This window comes from Epinephelus fuscoguttatus, linkage group LG3, assembly GCF_011397635.1.
Source record: "Epinephelus fuscoguttatus linkage group LG3, E.fuscoguttatus.final_Chr_v1".
NCBI classification, from domain to species: Eukaryota; Metazoa; Chordata; class Actinopteri; order Perciformes; family Serranidae; genus Epinephelus; species Epinephelus fuscoguttatus.
In genome coordinates this window covers 3918591-3946232 of record NC_064754.1, presented here as the reverse complement: position 1 = coordinate 3946232, position 27642 = coordinate 3918591, and the positions used below count along the sequence as shown (strand labels likewise).

General features: G+C 40.8%; 3 protein-coding genes across 3 annotated transcripts; 1 reads left to right on the top strand and 2 right to left on the bottom strand.

Annotated features, from left to right (window-relative positions):
- The first annotated feature begins 233 nt into the window (after positions 1–233).
- On the top strand, positions 234–7497 carry LOC125885987 (small integral membrane protein 28-like). The gene is made up of 2 exons (XM_049571877.1): positions 234–439; positions 6701–7497. Exons 1-2 carry the CDS (start codon positions 341–343, stop codon positions 7115–7117), a joined length of 516 nt encoding a protein of 171 aa, XP_049427834.1. The 5' UTR covers positions 234–340; the 3' UTR covers positions 7118–7497.
- A 1669-nt stretch (positions 7498–9166) lies between these two features.
- On the bottom strand, positions 9167–13814 carry LOC125885985 (alpha-lactalbumin). Its single transcript, XM_049571875.1, has 5 exons — positions 13633–13814; positions 12619–12795; positions 10111–10174; positions 9584–9628; positions 9167–9429 (listed from the first exon to the last, which is right to left on the bottom strand). Exons 1-5 carry the CDS (start codon positions 13784–13786, stop codon positions 9363–9365), a joined length of 507 nt encoding a protein of 168 aa, XP_049427832.1. The 5' UTR covers positions 13787–13814; the 3' UTR covers positions 9167–9362.
- Positions 13815–16607: 2793 nt separating this feature from the next.
- On the bottom strand, positions 16608–26965 carry LOC125885984 (hepatitis A virus cellular receptor 1-like). Its single transcript, XM_049571874.1, has 5 exons — positions 26908–26965; positions 20877–21038; positions 19624–20646; positions 19468–19528; positions 16608–17035 (listed from the first exon to the last, which is right to left on the bottom strand). The coding sequence occupies exons 2-5, from the start codon at positions 21028–21030 to the stop codon at positions 16969–16971; spliced, it is 1305 nt and encodes a 434-aa protein (XP_049427831.1). The 5' UTR covers positions 21031–21038; positions 26908–26965; the 3' UTR covers positions 16608–16968.
- Positions 26966–27642: the final 677 nt, after the last annotated feature.

The window sequence follows — 27642 nt, the reverse complement described above, 5'->3', positions numbered from 1 at the left end:
TAGGGCAGCTGCACGGCTCTAAATCCCATCATTGGCTTGAATCCTGTTGCTCTGCTGCATGTGTCGGCATGTGAGCAGCTGCTTAGTCCCCCCCACCCCACCTCCACCTCCATCAGGCTCCCCCCATCACCAACCCGCCCATCTCTCTCACCCTCGTCTCCCAGCACCCTCCTCCCTCCCTCCTTCCCTCGCTGACCAACAGCCCTCCCCTCCCTGCTCTCTGGTCTGTTTACTCCACTGGACCAACAACTGGATGCTTTAGTTGATCATCATCTATTTACTCTACAAACACACATTTCTCCATCCACCCCACCACCACCACCTCCATCACCTGAGCATCATGCGAATGCTACTGGAGAGCAGCTGGATGAAGTTTGGACCGGCAGGTAGAGGCTCGTACGACTGGGTGACAGGATCACCTCCAACACAGGAGAAGCAGGTGTGTTGAGTTCAGGTTCAGCAGTGTAAATCTGAAAATATATTCACCTCTCAACCTTTAAAGTCTACCTAAAATTATGTGGATTTAAAATTACACGAGAAAATGTCCCTTTCTGCTTGTTAAAGAGCTTAATTACAGCTTCATGATGCAAAATCAAATGAAAATATTAAGCATCATTTTATACACATTGAGCCTAAAATATCTGATATATTTGGAGACTTTTATGGTGACAGAAACCTAAAGGAACATGGTGTGCCTTCGTGTGATGCTTGGCGATGCCAGCATGATAACAAACCAGCCAGCTGCACGTATCACAGTACTGGAGTACAAAATTTATAGTAAAAGTGGATCATTTCAATCTGAAGTTGAAACTGTTTATAAAAAAGTCATGTAAACAGGCATGAAGTCATAGATGATGATCGGGTGATGCTAATTTAATTGTCTTTATGTTTGTGCTCTGTAGTGTTTGCACATGTTTTCTGCTGAGTTATGCACTGTTTCAAGTCTCAACTGTGAATGGCAGCAGTGAAAAGTAACTAAGTATATTCACTCAAGTAGATATATGCCAAGTGCATATACAGGGAATTGTTCATGGTGTTTTGGTACAATGATAAATAAAGTGCAAAAGTCAAGAGACATAATATAAAAGAGAAAGAAATGGTAGAAAATACGACAAAAAATATAAGAAATTAATAAAATATAATGTATGAAAATAAAGTGCAAGGTCATGAGACATAAAAAAATAGAAAATATTAAAAAATACAAGAAATTGATTAAAATATGAAAAAAGAATTAAAAAAATATAGTGTATAATAATAAGTTAAGTGGTTAAGTACAAAAGTCCGAGACATCATATAAAAAAAATGAAAAAAAGAAATAAAAAAAATATAGTGTAAAACGATCAAATGCAAAAGTAAAGAGACATAATATAAAATAGAAAAATGTGAAATAGAAAATATGTGAAAAAAATCTAAATGTATATATACATGTCACCAGGGGATCTGCAAAGTTCACAGTATGATGTTTAAAGTACAAGCAGTGTACTGGAGAACAATTAGGAAAAAAAACTACTGTACTTTTCTGGAGTTTTTCCATTTCATGCCACTTTATACGACCTTTTCACGACATTTCAGTGGGAAATATTGTATGTTTTACTGCACTACATGTATCTGACAGCTGTTACTTTGCAGATTAAGAGTTTAAATTAAAAAACATATGAGAAGATTAGAAAATACAAAACAGCAGTGTCTGCTTGTCACAGGTTTCAGATAGTGTGTGTGTGTGTGTGTGAGTGAACTTTCTCTTTAAACCTTTCAGATGGTTTTTAAAAAAGCTGTTCAGGGCCAGCAAAAGTCAAATCATCATGATTTCACAAAAAGCAGATGGAGACAAAAAACGAATAAATGTTTTTTCACATTAATCATCTCAGGACTTCTGATTTATCTTCTTAGCATATCTTAGTAAGTTTGTCAACGTTTGACTCCGTGTGGTAGAAGCAGGTTTGTAAAGCTAATAGACTGTTTTTTTTTAAAAAATTATATAATAGTTTGAAATGTTCTATTATTTACATATTGCACGGTATGTACAATATGTAAACTGTGGGGACGTGGCTTGGGAACTGGAGATTCAAGTCCCCAAATGGACCAAGTATAACACCGAGCCCTCACACTGCTCCACAGGCGTTGCATTTTGGCTGACCCTGCACCACCCCTCTGCTGTAATTGCATGTGTGTGTTCTGTGTTATACAAGAGATATACGATATAAATCACATTTCAACTGCCAACTGCTTTGTTTTTAATAATCCCTCTATTTGTTCCCACTTCACTCTTGAAAACAGAATAATCTGATCTCCAGTTGCAGAGTTTTGGAGATAAAAATGGAGAAAAAGTTGAGCCATCCTGCTGTTAGGCTTCTGATGTCTTAATTTTTACAACAAGGCAAAGGAAAATGTGGATTATTCATGCTGTAATGGTGCTAAATTTTGGCTTATCATGATATATTAATGGAAAACCAAAAGAGAATTTGCAGATGCAACTGTAGCAGGTTTGCGATCTGTTTCTTTCTTTCTGTCTATCTCTTTCTTTCCCTAAAAGTCCTTTAAGCCTCATATGGAGCCTCAGACTCTTAGGATAGCATCACTTTGTATCAAGGGCAGCGGTGTCACACTCAGACGGATTGAGCATTAAAACTGTCCAGTCGTGCACCCTGCAGACCAGAGAGAGTCTGCAGGGTGCTGGGTCATCCAGGCGGCATTAACTAATTGCTAGAAAAACTGAGACAGAGGGAATTTGGGACACTCTGAGCGGATGTAAGCAACATGTTGTTCTCTCACAGCTGGAGAGTGCAGGATCGCCCTTCTTGTCTGGATCAGACTCAGAGTTTCGTGATGATGAGCAGCACCGCAGATTTACAGCAGCTGCCAGTCACTCTCAGAGGATCAGTCTGAATCTGTAACACAGTTGTTTAACTTATATAGGCTGAATCTGGGTTGAATGATGAAGTAGTTTTTATTCCTTCAGGTTTTTACGCTTTGCATTTATTGTCAGTTTAAGGACTGATTAGCATGACAGTCACTGCTGCCTCAGTGCATGGAAGTGGTGGCTACATAGTGATCTTGGTGTTTAAAAACAGTTTGTTCCTCTGTCCCTCCTCTTCAGCCTCTCCATTCCTCAGGCTCCTCCATTGTCATTGTCCTTCCATCCACCAGATGTCCTCGGACTTTCCCTCCTTTCCCCATCACTTGAATACCTGGCTCACCCCCTGAATTCATCCTGCTGCCTCAACCTGTCTGCATTTGGGTCCCTGAGTCTTTATTCTCTCATTAGTGAGATCTTGAGCTGCAGTGACATCACATCAGTAGAAAAAGAAAGACTTCAGTAGAGCAGCAACAAGCAGTGAGATGATCACACTGACCTGAAACTGAATGAAAACATTTGTGGCAAAGACAAAAGTGCTTGCACAGTAAATATAACAAACTCATATCTATTTTAATACTTCAAACTAGAGACCATCTTGTGATGGGATCACTCCAGCTGAGTTACAGTGACCTGCTAATTGAACAAATGTGTGCCGGGGGTGTAAAGTCGTCAGGCCAACACAGTGCTCCAGGAATGAGTCCTAAAACCTGGAAATGGGTTAGCATCTTTTGAAGTGGCTGAAATCTGTGCCTGGCTTGGGCCTAGAGGCTTCCGACCTTGTCCACAACGTTGCTTCTCAGTTGTCCTCTGATGTCGATCTGGTACCTTGGATTCAACTAAGTAATACTCAAAGAGACACTGGAGACAGGCAGAGTCCGATGCAATCGAGTTTAATGTGTTCACAAGCTTCAACACATACAACTCATTGAGTTAAGCCCCGGAGCTGGACTGAAAACCGCTTCTCAGCACGTCTGCTTTTATGCTGGTGGAGACTGGGTAGGGTCTCCACCTCTTTCTGCTAATCCATCCCACTTTAATCCAAATCTATTGGTGGAAACCTTTTTCTTTTTGTCCAATCATGAGCAGGCCCATTTTTAATGGTGTATTACTTTCATTTTGAGCCTGGAAGTCCCCAAGTTTTCTGCCCTTAGCTCTGGATTCGCTTTCACTTTATTTTTAAAAAAACATGTGAATTTTAGGGACTTTCTTAAAGCAGTCCCTAGTGCTCTCATGTACTCTCATGCAGTATGAACCTTTAATGTGCATCAGGTAATACAGACATTTGAATGTATGTGTGTGTTATCATTAAACAGAACATGATAGGTTATATGTGTGTTCTTTTAGTGTGGATACAATATCAGCTCATAACTCCATATTGTGAATACTTTGACATGTATAACAGTGTTTTAACACATATAGATGTATCTCACTCAGTTTTATAAGAACTTCTTAATCATCCTATGTAGTATAACACTTTTACTTGATTAGGGATTAACTCTTTACACTACACTTTCCACTCCTGGTTCTTTGAACAGGTTTTGGTTAAATGCCTGGGGTTAACACAAGCTTAGGAGACTTTCAAGTTTTGTTCTACAACATAAAATACGTCAGTAAATACACCACTTGTGAATTTTGATGGCTTTACTTGTCTTGAAAAAGATGGTTGCTAATAGGTGACTAAATGAGAGTATAGAGCGTTATCGCTCTGAGCACGCCTGGTGACGTTAAAGTCATGCGACCGTACTGTAGTTTCTTTATAGCCTAACATTTACATTTTACTTTTGGTGATTGCATTTTGGCTACAGAAATCACTAAAGTGGTGTTCATTTGTGAAGATTATCTTGCTGAAGAAAATGTGTGAGTTAAATAAACATAAACATTTGTTTGCCCCAGAGTTTATTTTCCAAATCCAAAATCCAATCGAAAAATCCCAAAGGCTTTCAATGTATTTTTACAGAACAGTTTGTAAGATATCCTACAAATTTGCACCCCACGAATGCTGTTACAGTGTTGACGTACAGTTACATAATTAACGTAAAGTTGAAGTTAGGTTTAGGCAATAAAAGTTGCTGAGGTTAGGTTTAGGAAAGTTCAAACGGGTCCGAACACGAGACTCTAGCGGAAATTCCCTGTGTTTTTTGTGACCCATCCACCAACTCAACCTGCCTCTTTACAAGCGCTCACTGTTTCCTTGTTTACTTCTGTCAGCGCACTGGTCATGTGATCACAGTCTTTCAAAATACATGTACGAATTTGGGTGCATTGATTTTCATAGAAAAAACGTGAAAAATTTGTGAGGACAGCCTGAGGCTTTTTGATGAGGGAACCGGTGCAATGATAACTTCCTTGTCAACCTACAACACTCTATGGCTCCTTTCCTACTCCCCGCCTCCATCCCTTTTCTGGCGCCCTTGCTTGGATGACTCCCATCTTCAAACTCTGTTAGTTGGGATCTAAACTACACACTTGTAAAGTTTTGTGATGTCATCTTGCACGGTTGCGATGCTATCGCAGTGACAAAATCTGCCCACAGACGTATTTACACCTGGCAACTTCTTCGGTGGTAGTTCATGCTACAATAGGTGTCACCAAGACCGCATTTTGCCATGATGATGCACACACACACACACACACACACACACACACACACACACACACACACACACACACACACAGACTCACAAATTGAAAATGATACTTACCATTGTGACATTGTCATGAGTGGTAAAGAGCACCATGTAAAAGATCAAACAACACCCTGACCACACGGGCCAGAGACGCAATTGAGTAACTGTGACTCTCTTGAAGTAGCCAAACACTCCCCCCAAAAAAACAAACAGAAACATGACAAAGTCCCAACGCCCAGACATCTGAGGGGTGTGAGGGGTGGCCAGAGACACTGCACAGGCCTCCGGTGCTCTGATGGAGAACCAGGGGCACAGAGCCTTTGCTCAGCAGGGAAATTATAAAAGAGGTGGAACATTTAATTAAATGTTTAGAAATCATTTTAAAAAAACCACACAAATATATTTCTTATCGCAAAAGGTTTGGCCACAATAAGCTGTGGTCTGTAGAAAATATTTATTTTTCTTGTAATGCTTTCTATTGTTTCGAAAATGAGTTTCAGTGTCAAGAATTCAGGATAAGTATGATAGAAACAGTGAATGTGTTTACAACCTGGCTGACTGTCTGACGTCTGGTCAGGTGCAGCTTAGCGTACGTGCACATCTTCACCTCTGCCTGCTGCAATTCCATTTGTTGTGGCTGCGGATTAGAGTTAATCACATTTTCAAAATTGGTAGGCTTAGATATGTCCCCCGCCCCCCATGATTATACAAAAAGCCTACCCGCGGCCATGTAAACTTTTGGGAGCAAACCTTCACTGTTCGGCCCCTAAGTTCCCGTCATTCACAACACACTATAGACAGCAGCTTCATTCTGAGACCCAGAAACCAACTAGTGCTTTCTGAATACAGCCTGACCCCAGGCTATCTGCATGTCTGTATATTTGCATGTGTTATGGTTGCATTAAATTGATTAACTTTATTTAGGAAAATGCACCATGTGAGCAAGTTATAAACTAAAACAATAAAGGTGCTAGAGCTAGATTTTGATACAGGACTCTATAAGACTGAGCCAAAACATTTTAAAATAATGCACTCTAGTTTATATTGTACTGTAGTAAACCTGGGACTTTAGGGGGGATGTGGTTGAAATTGCAGACTCTCAAATGGCGCCATGTTGTCCACAAAGAATTTGATGGGTAAAACATTCTCTTCAGGGAAATATTCAAAAGTACGCAAGAGTTTTTTTTAAACTCGCCTCTTCCTCATTGATCTCCAGGGCTTCAACTGGAATGAGCTGGAAGAAGACAGAAAGACCGAGCTGGTGCTCTACGTCGTCATCCCGGTCGTCTCCATCCTCCTGCTGGCTCTCCTGGTCGGTTTGGTCTACCGCCGTTGTTCCCGCAGCAAACTGAGCCTGGCCAACATCATCGCTCTGGACCTCCAGGATGCAGAGAGCAGTGCCGAGTTCCTGTCCTCCCTGACCAGGAATGCAGAGCGCCACACCAGCACCAGCTCTGATGGATCAGACGGAGTCTTTGTCATGGTCTACCTGCCTCCGCCCTATGAGGAAACACTCACCAAGATAACCCGTGCCGCCAGCCTGTCCAGCTCCAAAGACGTGGAGTCGATAAAGATAGAAGACCTGGAGGCCAAGCTGTGTCCGGAGCTGAAGGCCAGCGGCCGATATGTGTGATTAGGTGTTAACGTTCCAGTGTAAAAAGACATTATAACTCCAATATTTGGTGTTTTTGATATCTTTGCTGTGTGTGTACTCACTGTTTGCAACCATCACTCAACTCTGCAGCTCTACAGAGCTTTTTATCCTCATTTAGCGCATAGTTTTGATTTAACAGCACATTTACTGTCTGGTTCAGTCCAAGCACTCTCATCATCCTTGTTTCCAGCAGCAGCAGACAACTTGTGATCAAACAAGCTCCGAAAAACCCACTGTGCACTCCCTGCCCAGCAGCAAACAGCAGACAGACACAGTTAGAAACCAGCTGAAGTGGAGCACGTAGCAGCAGATCAGCCAGATATTTTTGTCAGGAGTTGGTTGAGACCAAAGCAGAGGTGACGGACAGTGAATGTTGGACTTAAAATCATCAGCTGGACACAAACACAACTCCCAGAAGGATGATAATGTTTCTGTGTGTCCTGGATGTCTGTATGTTTGCTTGTTTTGGAGTTCCTCTGCCCTTTAGTTTCCAAAAATCAATAAATGCAGTTTTAAAGGAGTCATGTTTCACTCTTCCATCTATTAATAAAAAATACATTTTGAGACATTGAAAAATTACTGTAAGCAACATTTACCATGTGTAGGTAGCTCTTATCAGCCTGGTTTGGTTAGAGATGGTTGAACTGAGGTTGATTAGCCTGACATAGCCGTAATGCCCATTCTCATTCCAAACTTATCAAACACTGCTGCTTTGTCAGTGATTTCAGCATCAGACACTGACTTATTAATACAGTCTATGACACTGACACAAAAAAGGCACCTTTCGTGGTGTTAGGATACAATGCCAGGTGGCGTCAGTGTGTAATGTCCGCGGTAACAGCGTATTTAAAGAGCTGGAAAGTCCCTATAGTATGGGCGCAAGGGGTGGTGGATGGGTCCAGCAGGGAGAATAATTATCTGGGGATCATGAATGTGTCAAAGAAAGTGTCAGTGAGATATTTCAGTCTAGACCATGGACCTGTATAAAATAATGGACGGAGCCACTGTAACGTTCATTTTTCGTCATTCTGTTTCGCTCTCAGAATCAGTCTGGACTCGGTGCTGCCCCAAACAATTTCTAGATATTAAAATCCAGTCAAGGCCAATCAGGGAGCCACACCATAGTTGACAACATAAGCAGCCAATCAGGGACTTTATTGTGGGTGATGACAGGAAATGCAGGCTGCAGCTAGATGTAGGCGCTGGCATGGTGACGTTAGATACACAGAAGAGGAGAGCGAGTGTAACGTTACAACCAAGACAGTCAAACGCAACCCCAGAGTTTTAAAACTCAACTGGCGTCAGTGATGACTGATGAGTTTTAGAATAAGGTTACAGTGCTAACGTTAGATAGTAGCGTTAACGTTACTAGTAAGTGGAAACACACAAGGAAGATAACGTTAATGTTTCAGAGGCCACACTACAGTAGGCTAATGTTAGCCATTAGCATTAGAACCATATGAGAATGGTACAATTTTTTATCTCCGGTGGAATTCACTTACATTTTAGTGTTAACCTAAACAAAGAAAAGCGTAAAATTTCCAGAAATGTAAGTGTCGCTTTAAATCTAATGTTAGCAGAGTAAACACAGCGATAAGTGAAGTCACTGCAGAAATAGAATAAAAAAAAAAACAGTTAAACTAGAAGGAGGAAAAATGTTTTGGCATTCTTCTGACTGCATTTGACAAAAGCTTGATTTATAAACTGGTTCCGCTGGTGACGAAGAAGATGTTCCCCAGTGTTGTGTCACGCTGACTGGCTGAAGGAGTTTGTCTGTCAAGGTGAGTTCTCCCGCCCACTGAAAGTATTTGTGGTGGCATTGAGTCCAGACAGATACAGAGAGCAAAACAGAATGTTGAGGCCTTTTCATCAGGATGGTCTCACCGCTTCATCTGGACCAAAGAGGTGGACTCACCTGATTGTCAGAAGCCATTACGATGCAGACTTGTCTGATGAGTACAGTGTCACAGTGATAGAATAAAGTAGGACCTCTAGTGGTGACAAGTCACAACAACAACAACAACAGCATAACATTCTACAGCAGTGTTTATGGTTTATTATGACACGAGGAGAGAAACTACAGAATGAAACAGAAATAAACATGAATCAATAACATGAAGCAAAGAACTCAAACAGAAAAATACAGGTTCATGACAACTGTCGTAAATCACCTCTCATCCAGTGATAACAGCTCTCAGGCACTAATGAATTCAGGTGAAATGAATCAGCAGTCAGCAAAGTAGTCAGAGGCGTTCTCGTTGCTGCACTCATCCTGAAAGATGAGCCGGATCCTGCAGATTAACAAAAGACTTCAGCAATTCAAACTTTGGTTTCATGATTTGATGGTAATTATTTTATGATTTATGCCATTTAAAAGGCAGGTTACAAAGCATTATGTGCAACTTCAAGATTACATTTTCAAAAACAGATGAACGTGTCACTTACATTCTTATTAACTCATTCCTGTTGGCATCAGAGAAACCTTTTTCACTGTGGAAATATTCACATAATAAATACATTTCATTCATTCACAACATTTTATTTTATTTTACTTTATCATCATTTTTTTTATTTGAATTTATTTATTAGCTCACAGAGAGCAAAGCAGCAGACTTCCTTCAAAGTGTGCTTTTCAGGCCTGGTGTGATGATTTTAAATAAAATGGAAATAATCAAAGTGCAAGTGCCTTAAATTTGTACAGTGTTTGCATATTTTCTCAATAAAGGATGTCATATGTCATTTAACAGCCTTTTGTGGAAAGACACTTATTCTAAGCAGAGCATTTTAATACTTTTTAAAACATGCCTGGAGGGGATCTAAAGAAAAACACAGAGTCAACTGTCTGAATGTCTTTACCATCTTCATTAATAACAAAAGGGAGTGAATGATTCCCAACTGTGAAAAAGTTATCTGACATTTGCTGCAAGGCTGTGATTCCACTGTGAATAAATCTTTAAAAGATATGAACTTACATAAGACGGCCGGTGATCGTGAACAGGCAGTCAATGTCATCACTTATGTCGTCATCAACCAAGTCTGAAAGAAAACAAGTCGAAAATGTTTGAACTTTAATATAAAAATTTGAAGTTTCTTCTGGAGAGAAGAAGAAAAGAGGAGTGAGCTGTAGTTTAAGCTTTCAAATGAACACATGCAGATTATGAGACAATGGGCCCCTGGACACAATATGCAAAGGGCCCCACCACCTCTCCTACATGAGAACAAGAAACAAAGATTTAAAGTAGTTTTGTGTCTCTTTGGGGTCATTTTGTGTCTTTTTGCCCGTGTCGTGTTGCATATTCATTGGTTAATTTCTCTTTGTAGTCATTTTTGTAGATATTTTGTGTCTTTTTGCAGTTCCTTTGAGGTCTTTTTATAGTCATTTTGTATGTCCTTGTGGTGGTTTTGGGTCTTTTTGTTTCATTTCAGTGTCTTTGAGGTAATTTTGTGTTGTACATTCGTTGGTTTGTGTCTCCTTGTGGTTGTTTTATGTCTTTTCTTAGTCATCTGGGTTTGTTTGAGGCAATTTAAGGTCTTACTGAAGTCATTTTGTGTCCCTTTTTTTGCCCATTTTGTGTTGCTTTTAAGTCAGTATGTCCTTGTGGTTGTCGTTTTGCGGTCTTTGAGATAACTTTGCGTCTCTTAAAGGTAATTTAGGGTCTTTTTGCCCATTTTATGTTCATATTAGTTGGTTTGTGTCTCCTCGTGGTTGTTTTATGTCTTTTTGTTGTCGTTTAGGTTTCTTTGAGGTAATTTGGGGTCTTATTCAGGTAATTTATGTCTCTTTTGTCCATTATGTGTTGTACTTTTGTCAGTACCTCCTTGAGGTTGTTTTACGTCCCTTTGTAGTCATTTTGTGCCTCATTATAGCTTTTTTTTGCCCATTTTGTAGATATTTTGTGTGTCTTTGCAGTTCCTTTGCCTTTTGGTGTCTCTTTGTAGTCATATTGTATGTCCTTGTGGTTATTTTGTGTCTTTTTGTTTCATTTCAGTGTCTTTGAGGTAATTTGGGGTATTACTGAGGTCATTTTGTGTCTCTTTAAGGTATTTTTGTGTCTTTTTGCTTATTTTGTGTTGCACATTGGTTGGTTTGTGTCTCCTTGTGGTTGTTTTATGTCTTTTCTTAGTCATTTGGGTTTATCTGAGGTAACTTAGGGTCTTACTGAAGTCATTTTGTGTCCCTTTTTTTGTCCATTTTGTAGATATTTTGTGTCTCTTCTTTTTTGAGGTGATTTAGCATCTTATTGAGATAATTTTGTGTCTCTTTAAGGGTTTTTTTGTGTGTCTTTTCACCCGTTTGTTTTTTGCCAATCATCAGATGTTCTGTGAGCCACAACAGCATAATTACAGTTTTTACGCCGTTTTTACAAACCAAACTATCCATTGATTAAGGTAAAAATAATTAGCGGATTAATCCATATTTAAAATAATCATTAGCTAACAGTTCAAAATGAGCTCCACCTCGACCAACTAGAGCAGTAAAATTCTGCTTTTACATGAATGCATGAGTCAGAATCATCTCATGATATAATGCATAATAGTATAACAGTCACAGGGCCATTTTTATACTTTTATTTATTAACTACATTTTCTAGATTATACTTACATACATTTATACCCATGTGCATAAAAAGCAATTAAAGAATATCAATTAAAGCAAAAGAGAAGGTGGTCTTTGTACTGAAGGAACATTTTCAGAGCAGGACTTTTACTGCTGGTGGGGTATTTTTACAGTGTGATATTAGAACTTATACTTGAGTAAAGGATCTGAATACTTCTCCAGTGCTGGCTGTAGATTCGGTACATTGGGTGAAAGTTAACAACTCGTTCAGTCTGCACACTTTTACAGTTGTGACAGTGATGATGGCCAACACATTCTCACTCCGACCAAATATTGACGCTTGGGTCATGGACCTTCCACGTCCAGATACAAGGTGAAAGGTACCCTGGGTGTGTTGGTTGTTGATGTTCTGGGACACGGTGTCAAGTTCTGTCTGTTACATGCATTGTCTTCTTTCAAAATACACTTCTGTTTTCACGGGAAATTTAACGTGTACATACAGTCTCTTTCAAAATAAAAGCACTGTGTCGGTACAACATCAACAATTGAAGTTTTTTTCCTTCAACAACTAATGCACATGGTTGGGTTTAGGAAAAAGGAACAGAGTTTGGCTTTAGAATCTTACGGGACGCAAACACCACTCTCTCAGGTGAAATTCAGTGTTTGCTGGACCCATCCACCACCCATCCCATCCGCCCAAGTTGGACTTTCGTCCTTGTCCCGCTGCATTTCCCCCTGATGTCGCCAGATGCCGTTAAACTATAATGACACCTGGCCGTGTATCATGCCGACGTTAAAGGACGGCTTTTTCCATATGTTTCTGATGCCACAAGTCACTGCCCAAGCCCGGATTTCGACGATTTCGGAGTGAGACCAGGCTCCGATGGCATATACATATGAAACAAACACACACTGAACTCACCGTTGCAACCGATGCCACAGATGTTGGGTGAGGGAGTCGTGCCGTCATGGCAGACCAGGTGGTTGCTGAGCTGGAAAAGGCCATAAAGTGTCCAGACCTCCGGTGTTGTAGAATTGATGGACAGCTGAGTCACCACACTGGTGTCAAAACCTGTCCCAAGCTTCACGTGACAGACAACTGGAGGTGTGGGCGAGAAGAGAGAAACAAACTCACAAATCATCTCCGAATGTCAGATTTCTTGATCCAAACTTTCACAAACTACTGGGTGAACTGCTATTCAGTGTGCAGTGAATATTCATGATCCCCAGATGACGACTCCTAATGATTTTCTGACCCTCTAGTATTTTCTTTAGCGCCACCATCAACACTTCATCCCCAAACAGGCAGATTGTCTGTTTGAGTTTTACACGTTTTGGCCAAACAATCCAAGCAAATAATGTCACACAATTTATGAGATTTGCGTGCAAAATTTGCCTCAAGTTTTTATTTGACTTCATCAAATGCATTTACAGGTAGCATCCAATGTCACTGATGATATCCTCAGGTTTCAATGTTCATCTTTTTTGACTGTTTTTCTTATTTAAAGAAAAGCACCTCAGGTTTAGCTAAAAAACCATCTCATATTCTACTTTTTACCTTTTAAACCAAAGAACATAAAATGATACATAGACATGCATGTGTATAGCCTTCAGCATAAATTTATACATTTATACCCATGTGCATAAAAAAACAATTAAAGAATATAATTTAAAGAAAAAGAGAAGGTGGTCTATGCAGGAAATAACAGAACATGTAACATTTCTAAATATCCAGTCCGGCTTCTCAGGAGCTTTCAAGCTGTTCAAGTCTGAAAACAAATGTTTCTCAATCACAAAATTACTGTGAATCACATTAAAGTGCATCTTTTTTCTATCCATGTCTTACTTGTAGAATCACAAAATATTAAACGTATTATTTTCATAGCCATTACCAGTAGGCTTCACAGTTTCCAATGTAAAAATCACAACCACTTACTCTTGGCCAGTACGTCCTCAGGCAGTCTTTTCCCTGCCTCCTGCAGATTGTTAGACGCCTTCAACGTGTGAAACAGTTCACATTTGTTCTCAGGTCGCCCTTCAGCCAGACTGAAGCCCAGCACTACAAAGAGAAACACCAAAAGGACCTTCATCTTGACTGCAACTCTCTGAAAACATGTGATATGGTGCGCAGTATTAGTACTGTCTGCAGATCTGTCAGTGGCAAATCAGAGAGAACCTGCATCTTTTGTTCTCCTCAGATAAAGGCCGCTCCCTTGACGCCCATAAAAAAAGGACTCAGGAAGTGCACAGTGTTGTGCCACATCTCACTATTGGCTTTCTGAGCTCTAAAGAGGTCGGTGGGAGAAAAATGATCCTTCTACCTGAAAACATCTTTTCTCATTTACAGGCTACGCCTTCGCCCTATTAAAAAGTGAGACAGTGCATCTCCCCACGTCCTCATAAGACATTTATAATACAGAGGATCGGATGTCATCGCCGGCAGTGAATGCACCATGTGTGTCAAACACGAGGACATTAGCTCCCTGAGCACAGATATCATGTTAAACCCAACAAAGGAAACAACAATTCAGAGAGCTGCAAATCAGGAACATGAAAGATGAGCAGTAGAACACAGAGTTTCAGTTTTGGGGATGAAGTTTTCCATAAAGGGTGTTCAAAGCTTTAATGGTAAAATTGTTACTGTTTTAAGATCCCCACCCCTCTATATTAGTGCTCCAGGCTGATATGATAGTAAGTGGTCATATGTAAAGGACAGATTTTATTGCATCCATCCATTCATTTTCATGTGCTCGTCAGGGGCTGGGTTGTTGGGGCAGCAGGCTGAGCAAAGTAGTCCAGACGTCGCTCTTTCCAGTGACACTCTCCAGCTCCTCCTGGGAAATTCTTAGGTACCTGATCACACAGAAAGCATTAAAGCAGCTGGAGGCGGCTTTTGTAATTGTTTTAATGAAAATTAAACTTTTTGCTCGCCGTTTTCATGTTTCTGCGTGCTTTTGCTGGAGCGCTCTGATCTCCTTGAGTTGAAAAAACTTCAACTCAGAGCAGAAAAGCGCCCCATGTCATCGCCGCCTTCCCCCCCCCAATTTTTTAATGGGATGATTTCAGAGGTGGGCCATATGTGGTGGTCACAACAATAAGTTGACAGTTGGTTGCTGGATACCCAGAGCTACACAACTTTTTAACGCATGTACCATGATCTCAACAGAAAACAGCAGGCGTGGAAGCAGATAAGCGCAGTACTTGAAATGTCCATCATGGAAGAGAAGCTCCTGGACCAACTGGTGGTACTCCCCATGATCCAGCCTCTTTTTTAGGGTCTCATGTACCCACACAGATCTCTGTTTATCTGCTGACGGCCTCTCACCCTCAACCAGAGCTACAGACAGTACCCTCTGCCTCAACATGGCAGCAGCTACACACTGATTACTGTGAAAATAAGTACGTAGTTTTATCTAGCCAAATAAACAGCAGATTGATTACACGGTAAGGTTAGAGTAAGGAGCTGATGGTTTAGTTGCCTGGCAACAATATAAAGGTGCAGCAAGTGTTTGTTACTAGTGGCATTCAATTAAAAAAAAAAAAGTAGTGCAGTGCGCCTCACGTTGTGCAACCTGCAAAAAGCTTTCTCTGTGATTGACGCCTTAAGGGTTGCCAGGCCAGATGAGATAGATAATCCTTCCAGCGTGTTCTGGGTCTGTCCCTGGGCCTTCTGCCAGTTGGACGTAACCAGAACATCCCTATGGGAGGCATCCAGGAGGCAACCTGATCATGCCAGCATGCTGATGTGGCCAGTGTCAACGCAAAGGACCAGTGGCTCTTCTCAGGGTGCCCTCCAGATGTCTGAGCTCCTCACCCTGTCTCTATGGTTGAGCCCAGCCACTCTACAGAGGAAATTCATTTTGGGCGATGTATCTGCGATCTCATTCTTTTGGTCACTACCCATAGGAGAGGGTTGGGGTGAGAGCTTTGCCTTTCGGCTCAGCTTCCTCTTCACCGTGACGATCCGGCACAGTGCCCGTGTTAATGCTGATGCAGCACCAACCACCTATCCATATCACACTCATTTTATCCCCTCATGAACAATACCTAGAGACACTTGAGCACCCTTCGCTTGGGGCGGCAACTCTCTCCCAACCCAGAGGGCGCAAGCCACCAATTTCCAGCAGAGAACAATGAACTCAGACTTGAAGGTGCCAACTCTCATCCTGACTGCTTCACACTCAGCAGTAAACTGCCCCAGCGCATGCATCCTTATGAATGACACACTCTTAACATTTGCCTGTACTGCCTATGCCACTGGCCGCACTGCAGGGGCGGACTAAACCAGCTTGCACCTTTAAGAGGTGAGAGGGGCCTCAGAGAGCTCATTCTTTTTGTTAATACAAAGTTCAGCCTCTTAATCCATTTATTTACTTTAATTATGCCACTGAATACTTAGAAATAAAAAAAACTGTTGACAAAACCGAACATTTCATTCCAGACTTTTTGAGGGACCGCCTCCCATGAGGGCCCTCGATAATTAGTCCCACTTTTTTCAGATTCAGATTCAGACAACTGTATTAATCCTACCATTTGAATACTGAGGAGATGTGTCCAATGTATATTATAATAACCGCCTAGCTCGATAGAGATGGAAGCTATTGTACACTGGAATCAGTTGTGATGTTTTCCTTCTTTCCTTCAGTAATTTGTAATACGATTTTGTGTGTGTGGCATGGATGCATTTCATTTATATTGTATCATGGCAATAATAAAACCTTGAGTCCTGTGAATGCATTAAATGGCAGTGGAAAGTTGGCCCAGAGTTCAGAGATCAAACGATTCAGTCAGAGCGTTCTTGATTGTTATCACTGTGTCTTACAAGAACTGTTAGTCTGATTAAAAAAAGATTTAACTTTGATGAGTCAGTAAGTCAGTTACTAATAATAAACATGTTCTCAAACACAAACCTTACAGCAAAACGCATTTATTGGAAGATCACAGAGAACAGATAGCAATCAAGTTATTTGTTTTTCTCATCACAGAATTATCACTTTAAAGTGGATTAAATTGGTAAAACAATAATATGAGATACTGAGATACACTTGTCAAGTTCTGGTGATTTTGGGGTCAAATTCATCCACAAAAAAACTGAAAGAAAATAACTTCATTAAAGAAATCTCATTGATTAATTGAAAATGGAAAATATTTAAAATGCTTGACAGTGTTTGTGAGACAATGTGTTTCCATTGTCACACTGGAAGTAGAGCTGACAACGTTGAAGAAATCATCGTCAGTGGGACGTCCTGCAGATAGAAAACCTGTCAGCTGCTCACACACATTCGTCAAAGAAGTTCTGGGCGAAAAAACACCGGCGAGAGGCGTGCTTCACTATGGTCCTGTCGTGATGAAAAAAATAGAACAATTTGTTAAAACAGCAGTCATTAGTTTGTCAGTAGGCAGCGTATCACCCCACAATTTAAATTTTTTATTGCTTTCACATTTTGATTTCAATGCCTGCACTAATATTTTGTTGACCTTCCTGACTGGAGTTCATATACAGTAGTCTTCATTGTGACTTCACTTAATCTGTATATGAACTCAGTATTCAGCAAGGAAACAGCCTGACTACAATCTTTCATCTTCAGGGGAGATCTGGCTAGGATGGCTACATGAAAAGTTGAAGGCAAACAAATGAAACGATACGGAAAACCAGGTGACAATATTAATCTAAACTGTACTGAGTTACATGTTTATTTAGTACAGCGACTGAAAATTATGCAATTTATTCCTACAGTCCTGCAATAAACCCTCCGTTCATAGGGTTATAAACTTGGACAGATTATGAGACAAAGGGCCCCTGGGCACAGACACACCACTTCTCCTACACAGGAGTTGTTTTGCATGTCTTGTCCCTAGTATTTCTCAGTCTCTTTGTGTCTCTGCAACTGTTTTGCATCTCTGTCGTCATTTTGTATGTATCTTGTGTGTGTTTTACCGCTTTTTGTAGTATTTGTCAGTCTCTTTGTGTCTTTTTGCAGCTGTTTTGCATTTCTTTGGAGTCGTTTTGTGTGTCTTTTTGGTTGCTTTACCCCTTTTAGTGGAGTTTGTCAGTCTCTTTTTCCCTATTAGCAGCTGTTTTTCATCTCTTTGGAGTCATTTTGTGTCTGTGCTCGTTTTTTCCAGGTCAGTTTCCTCAATTTGCAGGTGAAGCACAGGGGGGCCGACACAATGGGCCATGGGCCTGTGCGCCTGTTCAGTAATCCATTTATGATTATAATGTTTATTTTGGTTGAAAATAATAGAATAACATCACTTCCTTAACCCCTTTATACAAAGAAGGTACTGCACACCTCATGACCTGTGTTTTAGCATAAAAATTAATTTTAAAAAAGCAAACTTTACACAAGATTACACAAAACAAACAGATTAAGGAAATTAGGACATTTTAGATGTAAATGTCCAGCGTTCTGGGAATTTTTTTCATAGGGACCCCAGCAGCCGCTTAGCTAACTGTGGTGCTCACTGTGCTAGTCATGGCAGCTAAATGCTACCAGAGATGGATTATATGTGTACAGGGAAGAATTAAACTTGAAAATCAAATATGACTTAAGCAAGCCGTATATACATGTTTATGTATGTATATATATGCTGTATCTGTATGCATCTATAACCACTTGTCTCATTGCATATAGAGTAACTATGAAGAGCTGGATATCATTTTTGGGTACCAGTACCAGTACGATTAAAGTGATATTGATACCAGCAGATTAGCTGCTGCTGCAGGAGAGTGAGCTCCGCACCGGTGACAGTTGGTGAAAGTTTGCCTGGCCACACACACATAGTGACAGGGCTTACTGTGAGCGTTACGTGGCCAGTGTTACATATCAGTCATTACTGGGTCTAAAGCCAGCGGCAGCCTCCCGAGATGAATTGTGCAGCCAACGCAGCAGTGCCAAAAACTCTAATATTCACTTGAGGCTGGCTCCAGAAGCCAGTTAATCCCCACTTAAAATGCCAAACTTTATAGGTATAAAAAATTGATTTGGTCTCTACAGCTAATTTCCACATTTGTGACAGTTGTATGGGGGTTGAATTTTTGTATAACTCACCTGTTTATGTTTTTATTAGGGCTTAAATTAACACATATTTAAGGGTGGAGCCACTTGAGTAACATGCTGTCTGCAAAGCGTTGCTTCCGCTTTTGAGCCAGATCCACCCTTCGCTCCTCCACAGCTTTACCCTCTCGTCTAAATATATTAGCTTCTGGCTCAAAAAACCCAACACAAAACAAGATGGCAACGGCCAAAATGCTGAACTCAAGGCTTCAAAACAGAGTCCACAAACCAAAGGGAGACATCATGGTGGCATGTCCAATATTTTATACAGTTTATGGTTTAACGACTGAGTTTAGTTGAGCGATTTAGTTGTTGGTGTGAGTTTGTTGGGACTGTTTATGGGCTCAGTGCAGGGTTTTAGCCCTGCTGCTATGTTAGCTTGTGCTCACCAGGTATGCTGGCCGATAGGAGAGCGGCTCTGGAAATGGTGGCAACAGAAAGTTTGCTGATCCAGTGGGGAGTCAGGACAATCGGTGATCACATCCCCAGTGCAAAATGATTGAATGCAGGTATTGTTTGACCGATGATGACTGATATCTACTTGATACTGGGTTATTTCGGTCAGTACTTTAACGGTATCATATACCAATGCTCAGCCCTGCTTATTACTATCCATACAATGTTCATTCTAACTATCAATATTTTGAGATATATGTCTTAAAAGTTAGTTTTCAGACACAGTATCACCTTAACTTTGCTGTATACATACTTACAGGATGTGATGAGTCTTCACAATGCAATTAATGTCATCCATTATGTTGTCATCGGTGAAGGCTTCAAGGGAAAAAAGGAACAGTTATTTATATGCAAAATGTAAAATATAAGTAATTATCTTTTTTTCTCTGCACATCTTTGCTTCAAAGACTCACATGTGCAGGTGGTACGGCAGAAGTTCCTGGACCTGTGGTAGCCTGAGTTACAGAAGTACACGTCAGACAGCTGGAAGAGCCCATGTAGACGGATCGACTGTGGCCTCCCCCTCCCCCTCTTTTTGATCCGCCAACGGCCGACATGTCGCTTCTTACGTGTCCCACCCTCCTCAGCCCCCTCTTCACTGTTCTCCTCATCAATCTCTTCGTCCTCACTGTCTCTGCTGTCATCATCCCACGTCACCTCGTCATCCTCATCGACCTCGCCTTCCAGCTCGTTCAGCATGTCCTCCAGGCCTTTGTCTGACTCATTGCTTGTCGGGTCAGCTTCACGCTTTCGTCTGAGGTCGTGAACTTCCGAAGTCGTTGACTCAGTAGTCGTTGATTGAGTAGTTGGTTGGGTAGTCGTTGATTGAGTAGTTGGTTGGGTAGTTGTTGACTGAGTAGTGGTTGGTTGGGTAGTTGTTGTTTGGCTAGTCGTTGATTCAGTAGTCATTGGTTGGGTAGTTGTTGGTTGAGTAGTTGTTTGGGTAGTTGTTGATTCAGTAGTTGTTAGTTGGGTAGTTGTTGATTCAGTAGTCGTTAGTTGGGTAGTCGTTGGTTGAGTAGTTGTTGTTTGGGTAGTTGTTGATTCAGTAGTCGTTAGTTGGGTAGTCGTTGGTTGAGTAGTTGTTGTTTGGGCAGTTGTTGATTCAGTAGTCGTTAGTTGGGTAGTCGTTGGTTGAGTAGTTGTTGTTTGGGTAGTTGTTGATTCAGTAGTCGTTAGTTGGGTAGTCGTTGGTTGAGTAGTTGTCTGGGTAGTTGTCTGGGTAGTCGTTGATTCAGTAGTTGTTGTTTGGGTGGTCGTTGCTGTGGTAGTTGTTGGTTGGGTAGCTGTTGTTGTGGTAGTCATTAGTTGGGTAGTTGCTGGTGTGGTAGTTGTGACTGCAGTTGTTGGCCTGGCTGTTGTTGTAGTTCTGCGCTTGCCAATGACCCTGACCAGGCCGGTGTTCAGATGGGACCTCCTATTTGCCTCACAGATAACTGCAGCAAATAAGTCATGGAAGCAGATGGCAGAGGGCAAACAAAGGAAAGAAAGAACATAATGTCAGAAAGAAATCCCCCCGTTAACATTTTTCTTTCAGTTTGCAGGAACTCTCCTAAACGTATCTGTCTTCTTGCTCTATATTTTCTCAGAGTGATTCATGGTGGGGACTCTGGAGGTCATGTGCTAACTCTATTAAACCTCATAACCAAACATTTATTAACCTCACCTATTTTCAGGATTTTCTCCCTGAACATTTGAAGCCTTTTAGGCAGTGCCTGGTCAAGCTTTTCTCTCAGCTCGCATCTGGAGACAATCCGGCCCTCGGACAGACTGGGCAGCAGAACCACCACTGCCAACACCACCAGCAGCCCCAGCTTCATGTCAACAACTTCTTTGGGAAGAAAATGGGAACATTAAAACAGTACTGTAGGTAGAGGTGAATGGGGTACAGCAAGCCACAAGGCGTACACTACACAACAGCAGGATATTCCAAATGAGTAGACTGGTTTAAACTGATCCTCAGTGTTCAGCTCAGTTTTCAGTAAACAGAGTCCTCTAGTGGCGAGAACGGCTTACTACAGGCTTCTGCTAGTATGCAGTCAGGAGCAGATGGAGAGAGAGCAAAAGATCTATCGGTTATGCTTAAGATTGTTAATTACTGCAGAACACTGTGCTCAAAAATTTATTGACAGGATCGTTAAAAATTGCTAAAAGGTCATATACGTTCATAATTTATTTTTAAAACAAGTGAAATATCTGCTAGTGGGATGAGATCATTTTAACTGATTACAGTACAAGGATTCGATGATGGCGCCTCTGTGTTCGGCCGGCCGTCTCCCTCTGCTGAGTGTGTCACTGCTGCAGGTGTATGATCGCCTGACACTTCTTAATATCCGTGATTCTTTGGAAAAACGGCCAATCTGCGGCTCTGATGGACATTCAAAGATACCGCCACCGTTTCTGGCGTCCATACCCCCACAACTACGGCGTCTTTCCTGCTGGCTGCCTCGAAACAGTCGCCGCAGAAGACGTGGAAAGCGAGGTGGAGTCCTCATTAAACTGAAGTCTTACCTGGCTTCTTCCTGCCACGATCCCTGTCGTTTACTAGCCGGATCCTCCGCGGACTATAGGGGCTACGATCTGCGGAGCTCCAAGGAGTACAGATATCGGTGGCTCCGACCGGTTTTCCAGGACACCGGAGCGCCGCTCCCGTGTTGTCGGCTAGTGCGGACCACCCAGCGGGGCTGCGTGCCGGGGAATCTTCGCTCGCTCACCCGCTCCTCTCTCCAGACGGGCCAATGCTCAGTTCATACGGCGCTGATTAACACCAGATCTCTTACAAATAAGACATTTATTTTGAATGACTTCTTCACAACATATGATCTGGACTTCCTCCTGCTGACAGAGACCTGGCTGAAACCAGGTGAGAACAGCGCCTTTTCGGAGATCCTCCCGCCCGGCTGTTCCTTCTTCAGCACTCCGCGAGCTGCCGGCCGTGGTGGCGGTCTGGCTGCTATATTCAAGGAGAGCTTCAGATGCCGTATGAACTGCTAATAATTATAATTATTATATTATAATAATAATTATTCCAGCTTTGAACTGCAGCTGTTTGTGATCGACCACGCCTGCCCCGTGCTGTGTGCCACAGTCTATCGCCCTCCCAAATTCAAGAAGGATTTTATTCAAGAATTCTCTGAGTTTTTATCTGATAGTGTCTCAAAGTTTGATAAAATATTGATCTGTGGAGACTTTAATATTCATGTTTGTTGTGAATACTAATGAGTTTAAAAGCCTTTTGGATTCCTTTGATCTTACTCAATCTGTTAATGCACCAACACATGAGCATGGGCACACTCTCGATCTTGTCATTTCTCATGGACTTTCAGTTTCACTCAGAGAAATAGTGGACACTGCTATCTCGGATCACCTCCCCATTGTTTTCGACTTTGCTGCCCCTCCACCTGCCAATAGGCCTGTTTCTCCAGCTCGCAGACGCCGTATCTTCACTTCATTGACAGCCAGAGAGTTTGCGGATGCCTTTAGGGACTCTCAGCTACATGTTGACAGTGGGCTGGCTCCTCCCCTTTGTCCAGATAGCCTACTCTCCACTTTTAATTCTACATGTTCTACGATTCTGGACTCTATCGCCCCTTTTCGGCAAAAAAAACACCAAAACCAAGACTGATCCCTGGTTGAATGACCACACCCGCCTGCTCAGACAACAATGCAGACAGGCTGAACGGCGGTGGAAAAAGGACAAACTGCATGTATCCATGGGCTGGTTGAGGGACAGCTTGGCTGCATACCAGAGATCTCTGAAGGAGGCCAAGTCCAGATATCTGTCCTCCATTATAGCTAACAGCTCTCATCATCCAAGAGTGTTATTTAATACTATTGACTCTGTTATTAACCCACACCCCACTGTCCTGTCTGATGCCTCCACTACAACCTGTGAAGAGTTTGTCTCTTTTTTTGCTGGCAAAGTGACAACAGTCAGGCAGAACATTAGTAACATTGATACGTCCCATGATGATGTGTGTGTTCCTCCTACACAGTCTGCTGTTTTCGAGCAGTTTGAGACCATTTCTCTGTCGGTTTTCACCAAGGTGGTTAGTGGCATGAAACCTACTAACTGTCCCTTAGATATCATTCCGGCCAAGTTCTTAAAAGAGGTTTTTAATTCTGTTGGGTCAAGTCTGCTTGTTTTTATCAACACTTGTCTTAGCTTAGGGTCTGTCCCAGCTGCCTTCAAACACGCTGTGGTTAGGCCCCTACTTAAAAAGCCACACCTTGACCCCTCAGTGTTGTCCAATTTTAGGCCCGTCTCCCATTTGCCTTTTCTTTCTAAGGTTTTAGAAAAAGTTGTTTTTATTCAAGTGCAGGCATTTTTAGAGTTGAACTCTGTTCTTGATAAATTTCAGTCTGGTTTCAGATCCCGACATAGCACTGAGTCAGCACTGCTAAAGGTGCACAATGATATTGCTTTGTCTGTGGATGCTGGGAATCCTGCTGTGCTGGTGCTGCTGGACCTCACAGCAGCTTTTGACACGGTCGACCATGCAGTCCTTGTATCTCGCCTAGAGCAGTATGTTGGCATCCGTGGCACTGCTCTCCAATGGTTTAGGTCATACCTGGCAAATAGGAGCTTCTCCGTAATGATTGGTGACCTCTGCTCTTCACATGCATCCCTCCCTTGTGGGGTGCCACAGGGATCTATCCTCGGCCCTATTCTGTTTTCACTGTATATCCTACCTCTGGGAGCAATTATAAAAAAACACAATCTGTCTTTTCATTTTTATGCTGATGATTTGCAGATATATTTGCCCATGAGACCCAATGAAAATACTGCATTCTGAAGCTGCTGGATTGTATTACCGATGTAAAGCGATGGCTGGCGCAGAACTTTTTGCACCTGAACGACAGCAAAACTGAATGTATTTTATTTGGCACGCCACCTATGTCAAATGTTTTCACAACAAAGTGTGGTACTCTGGGCCCCTTTTTTAAACCCTCTGTAAAAAACCTTGGGGTAACATTTGACAATGGGCTGAAATTTGATAAACAGATTAGTTCTGTTGTTAGAACAAGCTTTTTTCAGCTACGTCTCCTTGCCAAAGCGAAGCCGTTTCTCAGTCGACAGGACCTTGAGAAGGCAATCCATGCTTTCATCAGTTCAAGACTGGACTACTGTAATGCCCTTTACGTTGGCCTCAGCCAGTCTTCAATTTCACGTCTCCAACTTGTACAAAACGCTGCTGCCCGATTTTTGACAAGCACGTCCAGGCGTGAACACATTACCCTGTGCTGTCGTCACTCCACTGGCTTCCAGTTCGTTTTAGAATTGATTTTAAACTTCTGTTGTTTGTTTTTAATGCCATCAATGGCCTGGCTCCCTCCTACTTGTCTGAGATTTTAACTATCCGTGATCATGGTAGGGCCCTGCGTTCTTCGGGTCAGCTTCTGTTAGAAGTCCCGAGGTCGAGATACAAACAGTGGGGTGACCGTTCTTTTGCTGTTGCTGCTCCCAGACTGTGGAACAAACTGCCCCCCGACATTCGCACCACTACTGATCTCGGCCTTTTTAAATCGAAGCTGAAGACCCACTTTTTTAGATTGGCTTTCAATGTCTGACTAGGACTGTCTTGTTTTTTGTTTTGTTTTTTTTCCGGGTGTACTTATCTTGTCTGTTCTATTTTTATGTACTTCTGGAAGGCTTTTAATAACCTGCAGCACTATGGCACTTTCCACAGTCAAAACCTGTGTTTTATGTATTGTTTTTCTGTACTGTTTTATGGCTTTGTTGTAAAGCACTTTGGGTAACTTTTGGTTATTGTAAAGGGCTATATAAATAAAATTTGATTTGATTTGATTTGATTTGAAGTCAAATCAGCTATTTAAAATTCAACTACTACACAAATAAAGTGTATTTTTGTCTGTCTAGTTATAAGATATTTACCCTAATTCAAGAACAACTGAAACAAGGGGAAAGCATTAAGAAAAACAAGCTTTTCTTTTTAAGAAAAACAAGTCTTAAAGGCTGAATTTAAGTCATTTGTTATTCTTTATTCTTTATTCTTATTCTTTATTTCATTCATTTATAAAATAAAACAAAACAATTTAATATAAATACAAACATTCTCTGATCTAGAATGAAAGGGAGCAGAAAGAAGACTAATCTTATTTTGTCTGCCCCTTTATCCCCAGAAATCAATTTACAAAGAACGTAATTTAAAAAACAACAACAACATAAACAAAAAATATAATAAATTAAAATAAAATAAAATAGAATAGCTGCCGGCCACCACAGACAGTCACACCTTTTTAGTTCCCAAGTAACAATTCGGTTAATGCCATTCCAACAACAAAATTACAATGGCATGACAATCAAATATAGCTAACATATTCCATTATATTTCCTTAACATGCTGGCTTTAATTATTCTTTTAAATGTAATGTTTGACTTAGATTCTTTAGTTTCTTTGTTCAGATTGTTCCATAAATTGATTCCTTTTACAGAAACACAACGTTCCATCAATTTAGTCCTGAATCTTGTTTTTTTAAAGATCTCTGTTCCTTTTAAGTTATACTTACTTTCTCTTTTTTCAAATCTTTTCTGAATATTAATTGGCAAAGTTTTTTTTATGAGCTTTCAGCATAATTTGCAGAATACTATAATCTACTAATTCATTAAATTTCAACAATTTTAACTGAAGGAATAATGGATTTGTTGGATCTCTATATTGTTTTCCAGTGATTATTCTTATGGCTCTTTTTTGCAAAATGAAAATTGACTGAGTATATGTTTTACAGGCATTTCACCATACTTCAATGCAGTAGGTCAGATATGGAACAATCATGGTGTTATATAAAATGTACAATGCCCTGTTATCCAATGAATCCTTTACTTTGTGTAACAGAGCTATTGTTTTCGATATTCTTGCCTTTGTATAATGTATATGTGATTTCCAACACAAATTCTCATCCAGAATGACACCCAAGAACTTGGAATTTGTTAGTTTGCTCAGTTTCTTTTAGACATGCATATTTTCACAGAAATAAATGTTCATGTCCTTTGAAAGTATTTGCATGGCTGAAATATCTGATAGTGGGATGAGGTCATTTTACTGGATTCCAGTACAAGTCAAATCAGCTATTTAAAATTCAACTATCACACAAATAAAGTGTATTTTCATCTGTGTAGTTATGAGATATTTACCCTAATTCTAGACAGTTTGAAACAAAGCAAATGCATCAAGAAAAAAAAAGCATTTTTAAAAGAAAAACAAGTCTTAAAAGCTGCATTTAAGTCATGTGTTAGTTTCTTTTGCTAGGTTGTGTTTTTTTTGCAGTTTAGACGCACGTATCTTTGGAGCAATAAATGTTCATGTCCTTTAAAAGTATTTTTGTAGAAGAACCTGAAGAAAAAGCAATTACTGTTTAGAATAATTTGGGTTCTTTGCTGCTGTAAAATGTCTCATTTCATCCCTTCACTCTACAAAGTCACATCAACAATTTACACATTGTCATCAAGAAAGTAATGTTGATAAGAGACACTAAGTTGAACACAGCATGTAGTGAGCAGAGACAAATAACTGGCCCTAGTTAATTGTATAAATTATTTTCATTTGCTTTAATTCGTATTTAATTTCATTATTTTTTCCAACTTCAAAGTGATGAGTAAAAGTGAAGAAATTAAACATTAAATATAACATTCGTTTGTAATAACAAAAAGAAGATAGAGAAAATATGTTTCTTACCACGTTCCTCCACCTGTAGCAAAAAGGTCTTTGCTGAGTGAAGTTTGCTGCTCTGTGTCTGCAGACAAAATGTCTCAGTATATATATCATGACTTCAAGCTGTGGATGAACCTGTTCTGCTCGCCGTCACGGTTCTAGACATTATTTCCTTGAGGAACAGGGAAATTGTCAACGTCATGAATAAACAACACACAAAGATTTCTGTGTGACCATTATGAGAACCTGGATTACATTTCTTCAAAACCCACAGTAACCTCAGAGACTGTTCACCCAACACCAGAACATGACATTTACAGCTTTCGTAGTAATTTCGTATCGAATTACAGCAACAATGAAGTACAACAATGACATAATCACAACTCAAGAGTTTAAACTGAAAACACAATGAACAAAAATTTAAACGCAACACCTTTGTCTTGACTCCCTATTTTCAGAGGTTTAAGGCAGAGATCTGAAACATTTTTATCCACAAAAAAGACTTCGTTAAAATCTGTGTTAGTGAGCACTTCTCCTTTTCCAAGATAATCCAGACACCTGACAGGTGTGGCATGTCAAGATGCTGATTAAATAGTATCATTACTACACAGGTGTGCCTTGGGATGTTCACAATAAAAGGCCACTCTAAAATGTGCAGTTTGATTTTTAATAAAAGGACATTTATTCGGATTTCACAGGATTAGCGCTACATGTATGTTTGGTCACAGTACCCCAAAGAATCAGTCAGTTATCTGGCAT

Bases quoted from the DNA above. Each gene is read 5' to 3' on its own strand.
- LOC125885985 (XM_049571875.1), bottom strand. From the start codon at position 13,786: ATGAAGGTCCTTTTGGTGTTTCTCTTTGTAGTGCTGGGCTTCAGTCTG. The intron at 12,796-13,632 runs GTAAGTGGTTGT...CCACACCTCCAG, and splicing joins TGAGGACGTACTGGCCAAGA to TTGTCTGTCACGTGAAGCTT. The intron at 10,175-12,618 runs GTGAGTTCAGTG...GTTTTCTTTCAG, and splicing joins CTGTGGCATCGGTTGCAACG to ACTTGGTTGATGACGACATA.
- LOC125885987 (XM_049571877.1), top strand. From the start codon at position 341: ATGCGAATGCTACTGGAGAGCAGCTGGATGAAGTTTGGACCGGCAGGT. The intron at 440-6,700 runs GTGTGTTGAGTT...ATTGATCTCCAG, and splicing joins CTCCAACACAGGAGAAGCAG to GGCTTCAACTGGAATGAGCT.
- LOC125885984 (XM_049571874.1), bottom strand. From the start codon at position 21,030: ATGAAGCTGGGGCTGCTGGTGGTGTTGGCAGTGGTGGTTCTGCTGCCC. The intron at 19,529-19,623 runs GTGAGTCTTTGA...TTTCCCTTGAAG, and splicing joins CTGCCGTACCACCTGCACAT to CCTTCACCGATGACAACATA. The intron at 17,036-19,467 runs GTAAGTATGTAT...TCATCACGACAG, and splicing joins GTGAAGACTCATCACATCCT to GACCATAGTGAAGCACGCCT.